General features: G+C 40.0%; 1 protein-coding gene across 1 annotated transcript in view; it reads left to right on the top strand.

Moving 5' to 3' along the window:
* The window catches only part of CERS3 (ceramide synthase 3), a 127,216-nt gene that overhangs the window by 39,669 nt on the left and 74,950 nt on the right, over window positions 1-12,597 (top strand). Inside the window, exons 5-7 of the mRNA XM_017847919.1 lie at window positions 5,639-5,757; window positions 11,700-11,757; window positions 12,266-12,316. Coding sequence (XP_017703408.1) covers window positions 5,639-5,757; window positions 11,700-11,757; window positions 12,266-12,316 — 228 coding nt within the window. The remainder of the gene's footprint in view (window positions 1-5,638; window positions 5,758-11,699; window positions 11,758-12,265; window positions 12,317-12,597) is intronic.

Here is a 12,597-nt window from a genome sequence, read left to right as displayed (position 1 = left end):
AAAAAAAAAAAAAAAAAAAAAACTTCTCCAAAAGTGATACAACCTCTATGATGAATACAAACAGCAATCCCCAGTAATTTAAAAAATCAAGTACATATACTAACACAGTTCTAGGATAAATAGATTTTTGAGGGTCCTGAAGTTTATTTGCTGAATTAAGTTGCCTCTACTATGACAATTGCTCTAATTTGTTCTCGTGGTTTCTCTGCACATGAAAGCACATTGAGGTTTGACCGCCTCACATGAGATATAGTGTCCAGAATTGCTCATAGCAAGTGAGAGCTGGCTCTAACTTGTTCTGCCCTCAGCTCCTGTATTTGACTGCTTTTGTAACCTAGGGATAGTCTGACAAGCCATCTTTATATATTTTTTATTCCCATGTGCTTTAAATGACTGACATCATTCATCTAAATCCCTTTGTTACCACTGGTGACAATAATATCTAAGCATCCCTTTATATGTTTCAAATGGGAAATTATTTAGCTGTGTTAAAAAAAAAATAGGGCTCTTTCTGGAACCCTTATTATCCTTCTTTGTTTGGGAACAACTAGCTTTAGTAATACTTTGTATAAAATGGGAAGAACAGTGCTATAATACCAATTAGTTGCTATACTTGCTATTGCTAAGAGCTTCTAGTCAGCTTTTCAGGATATTTAAAATCATCTAGAAAATTTGATCCTTACCAAGCATCTCCGCTATGGAGAAAAAATGGCCATATGACAAAGGAAAACTAAAGATAGCTGAAAAGGTTTATAGGGTGGTGGTCTTTCTTTTTCATGATTAAGATGAGGAAACTTAAGGCCCAGCCAAAGGGAAATGAGTGGTCATGAAGCTAATGAGTGGCTGAATGAAAAGCTAGAACCTGGCCCATACTTCCAGTCTAGTAACCTTTCCACCATGCTCCAGTGAGTTCGTTATCTGTAACTGGAATGTTAAAAATATATTTTAAAGGCTGGCTCTGTGTTTATAGTAATTATTCTAACTCAACTGACATTACAGTATAGTTTAATACAGACAGAATTTTGACATTTGCATCAAGTAAGAGGGAAAAAAAAGTGACCGGGTGCAGTGACTCATGCCTATAATCCCAGCACTTTGGGAGGCCGAGGTGGGCGGATCATGAGGTCAGGAGATCGAGATGCTGGCCAACATGGTGAAACCCTGTCTCTACTAAAAATACAAAAATTAGCTGGGCATGGTTGTGAGTACCTGTAATCCCAGCTACTTGGGAGGCTGAGGCAGGACGATAGCTTGAACCAGGGAGTCAGAGGTTGCAGTGAGCCGAGATCACACCACCGCACTCCAGCCTGGTGACAGAGTGAGACTCCATCTCCAAAAAAGAAGTTATATATCACCCCCAAAGTGTTAGCTTCCCCTATTGAACCAAAAAGGTGGAGGAACATAAGATTCCTAAATTATATTGCTCTGAGATTAAAAGACTGAGGCGGCATTTGTATAGTATATGAAAATAACAATAATTTGGCCAGTAAAATGTCCATAGCTTAAAAGCACTAGGACTTAGGAAGATAGAATGTAATACAGGAGGACAGAGTTCATGACTTAATAGTAATTGCAGATACAGAAACAAACTCATCTCACCATACCTTCCACATTAACCTGGCCAGTGTCATACAGGTAACACTTTGCTTAATTATGGCTGAGGTAATAAGACAAGTTGCTGGGTGGATGAAAAACAGTTTTGTACTGATTCAAGATTAGGGTATTGCCACTAAAAAAAGTATTCAAAACCTAAAACAGTAGGATATTGCATTGGTAATATTTGTAGATAACACCTGACTTTATTAAAACAATTGAGTACACAGACCCAAGGATGCTTCTTCAGCAGCTACAGACTGCACCAGTAAAACAAAACACTTCCGTGCATATGACATTGACTGTGGGCTGGTTAGCACAGAAGGGCATAACATGGCCTAAAATACTATACACATGAGCCTCCAGTGAGAGTTTTGGTCTGTGATATTGCAGTTCTCTTATGATTGTATCTATGCAGGTGTGTGTCTGTTACATATGCACGTGTGCGTATCAAGAACGACTTCCAGATGTTTGGGGTAAGACCAACAGCTCTGACCAACAGATCAATTATAGTGCTATAGGTAACATGTAGTAACAGTGGAACTTATTATCTAGCCCTTTCCCTTAGCAAAATAAAAAATAATTATATATATCTATATCTATAGATAGATAGATATCTTAGATATCTATAGACAGATAAGATATCTATCTATCTATCTATAGATATAGATATATGCTGATGCAGAACAAATAAGTTCTGGAAGAGAGCTATAGGAAACGTGGCACTGTTAGACTGACCTCAAGCCAGTTACTATAATCAATAAAGGTATTCCAGTGTGCTAACTTGAGTCATTCATAGATTCAAACACTTTTCGAGCAAAAACCTCTTCTAGTGCAATTGATTGTACAGATGAGACATGTGAGAGCCAAAGAGGTAGGGTGACTCCTCCACTGGCACAGAGGGTTCCGTTTTCAGTCCAGAGGCCAGGTCTGTTGGCCCCATTCAGCACTTCTCCTTTAGGCCATTCGATCTCTCCTTGAGGCTGTGCCTGCGAGAGGCCTTTCCTGTATGTTCTAACCCACTTCTGAATGTTCACAGCAATAGGTAGTATAGAGGCTAAAATACAAACTGTGAGGACAGACCATGTGGGTTTAGAGCTTGGCTCTGTCACAGGCTTTCTGTGTGGAAATGGACAGATTAAACTTCCTGTGCCTCAGTTCCTCCTCTGTGAATTGAGCATAATTACATTGCTTATCTCATAGGGCTCTTTCTTGTGAGGATCAAATTGAGTTAATACATATAAAGTGCTCAGAATAGCACCTGGAACATAGTAGATGCTCAGTAAAGGTCAGCTATTATTATTTGTACCATTAACTTTGTGCCTATCATGCACTGACTTCCAAAGGAGCCTGTTTAAGCATGTCTTCTTAACTCAAGGGAGTTGTCACTTTGTTTCTTAATCATGCTTGTTTTTGTTCCCATGACATCTTGCACTATTTTCTGATCATTACAGATGGTCAATAAATGCTTCATGTTTCACACATTAATTCAAGAAAACACTTTTAGAGACTTTTGCTTGTAAGGAGTTTTCTCTCTCAATAATATCATAGTGCATGAGGGCAGTATTGACAAGACTGACTTTCAACTAGATTCTTCTGTACTCCAAAATAGAAAAAAAAAAGCTTCACATCATAAACAGTTACTGTCTTCTATATATGTTTATTAATAATTCATTAGGCAATTATTTGTAGAAGTCATGGGATAATAAAATTAGGTTGTTCTAAGATCTGAGAACATTCCAGAATAAAGACAAGGACTTTAGTTTGCTTTGCTCACTACTGAATCTCCCACGCATAGATGGTGCCTGGCACCAGTGCATAGAGACTCTTTAAATCCTTCCAAATGAATGAATGACTAAAACACTTCAAATAGTAAAGCTAGGCCCAGAGCCCCTTCCGTCTGAGCACACAGAGTATAGTGCAGCAGCATGCCAGAATATGTCCTGTTGTGCACCAACCAACAGAATTTGAATTGTATTCTCCATTTTAGGGGGTCTGTTCATGTTTGCAAATTACGTTAAAAGTAAAGGAATACTTTCGTAGTCCATGGTTTCCTTTCTGTGTTTGTTTATAAAAATCTCTAGCATTGGCACAGCTAATGCTAATGGGATTACAGGAGCCCACCATAACGCCCGGCTAAGTTTTGTATTTTTAGTAGAGATGGAGTTTCACCATATTGGCCAGGTGGGTCTTGAACTACTGACCTCAATAGTTTCATTAGCATATTCCAGTCCCTTGGTCCTCAAATCATCCCTCTGAGATGGGTAGCAAACATTCTCTTAATATCCCATTTTCCATGGCGGTCAAAGTGCGGTGCTTATGCCTACATAGCTAGGAGGTAGCAGAACTGGATCTTCTGTTTTCAGCTTCCTGCCCTTCCTACCATATCCAATTGCTTTGACACTGCAGTGTTCTTTCCTTCCTGCGAGGGAACATATGAGATAATCTAGCAGAAGCTATCCGGCTGGTCACAGACTTTCGGGTATTCAGCCATCTGGCCCACAGGCAGGCTTTGTTTGGCCCTCACGATATTCATCCATAATTGGTTTAAATTTACCTTGAGGGATTGGTGAACATTTTTTAAAACCTAGTGATTTCCCATCAGAATCCTGGGTCTGCACATTTTCTCTGGAAGCGTCAGCCAGATCTCCGTCTTACCTGGCCTTTTGGAACATGATATGTGCTTTTCTGCCTGCCTGCTGTATCCATACAGCTCCCACTTCTTTCCTCAGCATTGAAGCTGAGGGTCAGTTTTATGCCATTTTATTTTTCACAAAATAGAATTAAGAGGAAATGTAAATGTTTATTTTATCTATTTATTTATTTTGAGATGGAGTCCTGCTCCGTCACCCAGGCTGGAGTACAGCGCCACGATCTCGGTTCACTACAACCTCTGCCCCCAAGTTTCCAGCAATTCTCCTCCCTCAGCCTCCGGAGTAGCTGGGATTACAGGAGCCCACCATCACGCCCGGCTAAGTTTTGTATTTTTAGTAGAGATGGAGTTTCACCATATTGGCCAGGTGGGTCTCGAACTACTGACCTCAGGTGATCCGCCTGTCTCAGCCTCCCAAAATGCTGGGATTATAGGCATGAGCCACCATGCTGGGCCAGAAATATTTCTTATATTTACTTGGGAAATAAAAAATCAAGAGGGCTGGCATTTTTCGTGATCATATTTCTTTGTGGATGTGCAGGTTACCATAGGTTTAAAGTACAAAACATTCCTATGTTAAAATCCCACTGTGAAACAGACCTGGTCCATTTGGTCATTTATGTTTCTTGTCTGGCTTGGGTCAATCTTCGAATTGTTAACCTTTGAGAGAATCTATCATTCATATTGTTTCCAATTTTAAATCATAGCCTACAACTTCTACTTCCCGAAAGAGAAGCAATCATCATCATCATCGTCATATTTTGCAATTGTTATTTTTGTTCTTGAAATTATTTTGGATTAGTTTGAAATAGGCTCTCTCTATATAATTAAATGTAAAAGTAGATGGCTAACACCTGTTTGAGTTTTTCCTGCATTATCTTCTGGAGCTGTCAGAAAGATCATGTGAAATAACAAAATGCACTAGCCTAAGTTCTTGTCCACACTTTGCTACTAATTTTAGGTTTTTGGACAAGTCATTAAACTTCTTGGGGTTTCAGTTCCTCATAGGAAAAATGAGGAGATTGGATTTTATTGGATTTGATTTAAACTATACTGCTCTACCTGGCGCCTAGGAAGTCCTAAGCACATTTTAGCTGAACAAGTGAACTCACACATGCAACTTAAACGCATGGGTTGCTGCCAACTTATGGAGAATTGATCTTTCTCAGTAACTTAGAGAGCTAGGATAGTAACATTTTGTTTTTTGGTGTGTGTGTGTGTGTGTGTGATTCCATAAGCAAAAGAGGTAAATTCCCTGGCTCCAGGTCTCATGACAGAATTTTTCTCACCCCCAGTACTGAAGCTCTTGTAACTCAATCTTCCTGTCTCTTGTCTGCCTGCCAGTCTGACTCTATTCTTTATCACTCATTTATTCGTTTCATCCCTTTTCAGACTGATATTTATGGACTGGCAAAGAAGTGTAACTTGACGGAGCGCCAGGTAGAAAGATGGTTTAGGAGTCGGCGCAATCAAGAGAGGCCTTCCAGGATGAAGAAATTCCAGGAAGCTTGGTAAGGAGGATGGACCGAGCTTTAGGAATGCTGCCATCCTGTCTGGAGCAGAGTGGTCCTTGCAGAGAGAATACTGCCAGGGCAGCAGAGGGAGGGTTCAGACCCATCTCTGTCACCCACCGATGTGGTGTTTTAGGCTCCTCACACATTTCCCTTCCCTGCTTCCTCCACTCCTTTATAAATCGAGTAAGCTCTGAACTCTATTTATCCAGCCCCCCGAACCAGAATAGGTTCAGACAGACTCCCACACTATGAGCTCTCTAAGATGAACAGGAGATGTTATGTACTCAGCCTGAAGCACAGAAAAAATCATAAAAATGTCTTAACTGGTGTTTCTCTTTTCTTAGGGTCAGGGTTGGCCCTAGGTCATCAGACTTTATCACCTGGGTCCAACCATCTTAATGGTAAGAGCAGAGAATGTCTGTGAGGACGTGTGTTCCCTCTCAGAACACTGAGAAGGCCTCTCTGTGTGGCGTGGCTCATGACCTCAGTCCTCCAGTGGGGTGCACAGCCCATCCTCTTGGTTTCTCAGGAGGCTTGGCAGGAGGATCAGGGTGGGCTGGGGCGTCAAGTGGGGTCTTACCAGAGCTGCCTACTTGGAGTCCATTCTGAGGGCAGGGAGACTGCATTGGATTTATTTTTAGTTTCATTTGAGTTCTGCTTTTTTTTTCTCCCTCCTATAGGATATCATAGTACTTTAGGTCACTCTCTTGTGGCAGAAACTGACACTTGTGCAAAAAATGGTGAACCAGGTCATTGCTCTCACTTTGTTTCGCCTTCTTTGTATCCAGACGAATGTGTATGAGTTGGGTTGTGTTCAATGCCACATTCTATGCACCAGCAGTGTTCCATCTTCCTGCCTGATCCCTCACATTGCCCAGTGACTTCCATGAGATACTTTTGTTTTAAAGGTGAAATGAATAAGGGAGCTGATGTAAGACTCCCAAATAAGCAGAGGCTGTAGAAGGCTAAACTTTAATAACTTCCTTTAATCCATCTATATGTTCCCTATCAGATAATCCAATTGTGAAACTGGGTGATGTTTAAAAAGAGAGACCCATTCTTCAGGATGTCTCCAAACACTTCTCACCACAGGCTTCCATTGCCTTTCTCATAGCAGCTTGTGGTGTATGACCTTGTTTGTTTTCTTTTCTTTTTTTTTTTNTGATCTCAGGTCTTAAACTCAACCAGTTGTTCACCAGAGAATGTTTAAATTTACCTACATCCTTGAAGATCCCCTGCCTTTTGACTTGTCCAACCTTTCTGAACCAAACCAATGTATTTCTTTCTTTCTTTCTTTCTTTTTTTTTTTTTGAGACGGAGTCTTGCTCTGCCACCCAGGCTGGAGTGCAGTGGCCGGATCTCAGCTCACTGCAAGCTCCGCCTCCCGGGTTTACGCCATTCTCCTGTCTCAGCCTCCCGAGTAGCTGGGACTACAGGCGCCCGCCTCGTCGCCCGGCTAGTTTTTTGTATTTTTAAGTAGAGACAGGGTTTCACCGTATTAGCCAGGATGGTCTCGATCTCCTGACCTCGTGATCCTCCCGTCTCGGCCTCCCAAAGTGCTGGGATTACAGGCTTGAGCCACCGCGCCCGGCCGACCTTGTTTGTTTTCTAACCAACATCTGTCTGGTTTTTATGTCTTGAAAGTTTGGTAAATATATAGTTGCTGCTTGGCAGAAGTATACGTCTCTAACCATCAGCACAAAACAGTACAAAATGGAGCTGATCTTACATTATATCATCCTTTTTCTTGCTCTCAATCATTCATTCTTGCTAACAGATGATTCTTAAATAAAGACCCCAAACAGGGACTAATTCTCCACCTCTGAGCTGAATCATATTTTAATAAAATTCTCTGGCATTTTTTAAAATACATTATAGTGCCTTACAGGTTATAATTGTTTGATCCATCCAGGAGTGGTGGCTTATGCCTGTAATCCCAGCACTTTGGGAGGCCAAGGCAGGCGGATCACGAGGTCTGGAGATCAAGACCACGGTGAAACCCTATCTCTACTAAAACCACAAAAAATTAGCTGGGCATGGTGGCAGGCGCCTGTAGTCCCAGCTACTTGGGAGGAGGCTGAGGCAGGAGAATGGCGTGAACCCGGGAGGCGGAGCTTGCAGTGAGCCAAGGTCACACCACTGCACTCCAGCCTGGGCGACAGAGCGAGACTCCGTCTCAGAATAATACTAATAATAATAGTAATAATTGTTTGATCCTTCTGCCAATGATATGACACAGTCGGGGAAGGTGGAGCCACCCTGTTTCAATGAGAAACTGCACATCCATCTAGTTTAAGGGTCTCTTAGGTGTTTCAATGGCTGTTGCATTCAGATCTTCTGACTCCTATTCTGATACTATTTCTTGTTCTATCATACTGCCCCTGGCACCTAATGCTTACCTCCCAGCAAGCAGAGGATCATTAAATTGAGTAATATGTGGGTATCTGGCCATGTCAGTAAACCTACTAAAATTCTTCCAGAGTTCAGGCTGGAGAAGGGAATTTTGAGTTACCCTTATCAATCAGTCAGGCAGTGCAGAGATAAAGGTTAGTATATTTTCTGTGCATAGCACTGTCCTAGATTTTGTGGCATTCTAGATTTTAAGAGAGGAGTAACATGTGAGTCATGGTTTCTGGCCTTAAACAGCGAATTAGGGAGGCCAGATTATCACACACACAACCGTAACATCTATTGTCACGCCACCCCAGTGGCACATGGGAGTGTACACCAGCAGATACAACATCATGTTTAGATGTGTTGTGGGAATTTAGAGGTGATGGCATCAGCATGGCTGGAGAAGTTAAAGAAAGGCTTTCTTGAGAAGGGAAGACATAGGTTGGACCTTGAAGAATGGGTCAGATTGCCATAAAAAAAGAAAGCAGGGTTTGAGGCAGTATTTTCAAGTAAGGCAAAGACACAAAGCAGGAAATTATGCAATATATTCAGGACACAGTAAGTGGGCCCATGAATAAAATTTAAGCTTTATCTTATTCTTTAGCAATGTCACATGTTTATTCTAAGTTAAAAGTTTTTATGTACTAGATAAACAGACTAAACCTAGTGCCATGCTGTTTAATTGTACAGGGACTCTGCTTTTTAAAAATCAGCTGTGGGATGTGCTACAGAAGTCATAGCGTGAGGTACCTAAACTCAAGACTTTTGAAAATCTCCAGGCACTTATTCCTTAACAGCAGCTCCTAAGATTACTTTCCAACAGGCAAAAATTCCTCTGTAACGTCCAGATGGATGAGCCCCCAGACACCTTGAGTTCAGTGTATTGGTTCCTTGGTTACTTTCATTCATGGTGACCCTTGTGCCCTATTCCACAGCATTCAGGATTTTAATACATAATGGGTCCTTTTTTAAAAAAAAAAATCAAATTCCACATTAGCTGACCACTTTTTCATTTTAAAATACACATTTCCACCTAGCAATAAGAAGGACCTCCAAGTTCTTAGGTATCCAGGTAGGAGAACTCCTCAGTGTGGGAGAAAGGGCTCTCCCTGGCTAGGTGGATGTGCCCTCACCCTCGTCTGACCCGTCCAGTCCACAGTCCACTCTATGCAGCGTCCCCGCCACGGGCCTCCCGTCTAGCCCCAATAGTGCCTCTCACCACTCTGCCCATTCCTCCCTGGTTGCACCACGCAGTCTCTCCTTTCACTATCACCATCGTTGCCCAACCAATTTGTTTCTGAATAGTTTTTCAGTGGGTTTTCTCTCCTCCCATGTTTATGTTTATCTCATTCTTTCCTGGAAAATAAAAAAAGTTTTACTCTCTTAGGTTCATTTAAAACTAGTGAAATGGCATTGACAAAGGACATTATCATTCATCTTTTCAGTGAAGTGCAGCAATTCTCAAACTTTTTGGTGTCAGGACCCCTTGGTCTCTTAAAAACTCTTGAAAATCCCAAAGAACATTTGTGTGTGTTATACCTATTGATATTTACTGTATTCGAAGTTAAAACTGAGATATTTATAAAACAGGAGACTACACAAGTGCACATTTCATCAGTGCAATTTCATTCAGAGCAATACTGTGATCACATGTCACAGGACCTTGCTTGTGAGAGAATGAGAAGAAGAAAAGCAAATAATATATTAGTATTATTATGAAAATATTCTGACTTCAGGGTTCCCTGGCACACACTTTGAGAATCCCTGGTTTAGGGCTTCTCTGAGTAGGATATGTCCAGAAACATGTGAGACTTGGCTGTACTCGTGGATCTGAGTATTACTCCCCAAACTCAGGCAAGTTTTGTGATCTCTCTTAGGTTCGATTTCCTTTAGGAAACTGACTATTAGCAGCAGTCTGTAGGAAGGGGCTAATTATAGCATCGGCTTCATACTCTTATAAAAAGAAAAATGTGATAGCACATGTGTGCTTAGCCCCATGGCTGACGGAGTTGAGAAATCAATAAATGCTTGGGAAATAAACACAAGGAGAGCACCCACACTTTTGGCTTCATTTGTGGGTTGGCTGGCCTTATCGTCTCCTATATTTTGTAGGTTTTGTTTGGACAAGATAATCCAGGGAGCCAAGGAAATGTTCTCAGCAAATAAAATGAGTGCAGTAAAGTCTCAACTTTCATTTTGTAAAATGTCTTTTGGATATTTCTATGGTTCAACTTTTTGAGTATTGAACCCTACTTTTTTCTCCTATCAAAACAAGCCATGAAGAAAGACTATCGTCTAGCTTCGGGGAAATGATAATGTTTAGGAAACACTCCTCGATGCAGAGTCCAAAGACCTGCACTTCAAGTTGCAGCTTTCCTCCTTGTTAGCTACATCAGCTGGGGAGATGGCCTCATTTTTCTGAGTCTGATTTTACATTTACAAAATGGGTATATATCTATGTTCCTATGTCCTACCTATCTTACAGGTGTGTCAAGGAAAGCACTGTAAGACCTTACACAAAGATAAGAAAACATATTATTTTAATATTATTATTTCTCCAGCAATCATTAGATAAAATAGACATAATTTTAAAAAACTTTTTATTTGGAACATTGCAAGCATATATTAAAGTAGAAAGACTGCATTATGAATTCAGTGTGTTATTACCCATCACCAGCTTTAGTTGATCAACTCAAAGCAAATCCTATGTCCTCTCTATCCCCACTACACCTCTCCCCCACCGCAGATTGGTGTGGAAGCAAATATCAGACACTGTTACTTCATTTGTAAGTATTTTAGCATGTATCTCAAAAAAGATAAGAACTCTTTATTTTCAGCATAATTGCAATATCAGTATCTTATGATTTTTTATTTAATAAAAGATTTTTACTTAATAATAGCAAATATTCAGTGTTTAGATTTCCCTGATTGTCTCATAATTTTCTTTACAGTTTCTTGATTTGAATCAGGATCTCAATAAGATCCATTCATTACAATTGTTTGATGTGTCTTTCCAGTCTCTTAGTCTACAGGTCTTTCTCCATACATGAGGAAAATCTTTTCTTTCAAAACCCTGCTTTTAGGAGAAAAGAGTAAAGTCTGGCCACATAAAAACTTTTAACTGGGAATTAAATGGTGATAAGAGAAATAATTAGACTAATTAGTTTCCTTCTTGATAATACTAATATAAATCCACTGTTTATTGTGTGCCTGGAACAGGGCTAGCCATTATAATAAGAATAATGGCTACCATTTATTGTTGTTTACTTTATGCTAGACCTGTTATCACAGATTTTCAGTTATTTTCACATTTTGAGGTAGTGTTGTCATTTTCATTTTACAGATAAGAAAGTCAGGCTTTCTGAGGTTAAATGATTTACCTAAGGTTGTAGCCATCTAATAAGCAGGGCAGAGCCAGGAGAGAAACTTTGATTTGTCTGACTCCAGAATGTGTGTTCTTTGTAAACTCTGCCATACCTAATCATTTTCTCCTCAAATCTCAGTTACCTTTACAAGGGAGTAAAGATTTTGCTTTCTTTTGGCAGCTGGAGATTTGCATTTTACTTAGTGATCACTGTTGCTGGAATTGCATTTCTTTATGATGTAAGTTATCTTTTATATTTTGATTGGAATTTGTCTTTAATTTTGAAATTCTTGTCTGTGAATTCCTTTAGGGTATAGTACTTTCAATAAGATAACCAGTTTTAGCGATTTCTCTCAAGATTCAAGATTTGTCTCAAATATTGCTACAGATATCTCAAGTTTTTTTCATTGTTACAGAAGCAATAACATAATTGGTTTAGAAATAATTTGGTTCATACAGTTACTTGTTTGAAACAATTTCCTCTATGAGACAGCAGTATTTACTTATCTTAGATTCACTAGTAGTGAATTTCACAGAGGTGTTATATAGGAATATGTAAGAAATACTCTACAGAGGGAGAAATGCATGTAATAGAAGCTAAAGAATATGGCAAAGGGTGACTTCCTGTGCGTCTTTGCCTGCTATAAATGACATAAGGAAGAGCTTAGGTTTTCTGCCAAAATTGGCCTTTGACACCAACAAATTTATTTCTCATCTGTTGGTTCTTCTTTTTTCTTCTTCTTTCAGAAACCTTGGCTATATGACCTATGGGAGGTTTGGAATGGCTATCCCAAACAGGTAAGTCCCCCCTAACGTATTCCTCCCCTTACTTCAACACCGAGCTCCCTCAAATTATCTCCTTAGTTAGGTCTTGGTCCCCTGCTACTCTTTGTTCACTACTATGTCATCCCTGGCACTTTTTCTACTTGAGCTTCCTCATCCTTATTGACCCTCATTTGTCTCATTCCTTTAGTTTGTTTACAGTTAATGTAATTACATATTTGGGTTTAAATCTAGTATCTTACTATTTATTTTTTACTTGTACCATCTGATGCTTTTTTTTTTTTTTTTTTTTTTTT

The sequence above is a fragment of the Rhinopithecus bieti genome, unplaced genomic scaffold, assembly GCF_001698545.2.
Source record: "Rhinopithecus bieti isolate Rb0 unplaced genomic scaffold, ASM169854v2 scaffold_30906, whole genome shotgun sequence".
Taxonomy (NCBI): domain Eukaryota; kingdom Metazoa; phylum Chordata; class Mammalia; order Primates; family Cercopithecidae; genus Rhinopithecus; species Rhinopithecus bieti.
This window is presented reverse-complemented; position numbering and strand designations above follow the sequence as displayed.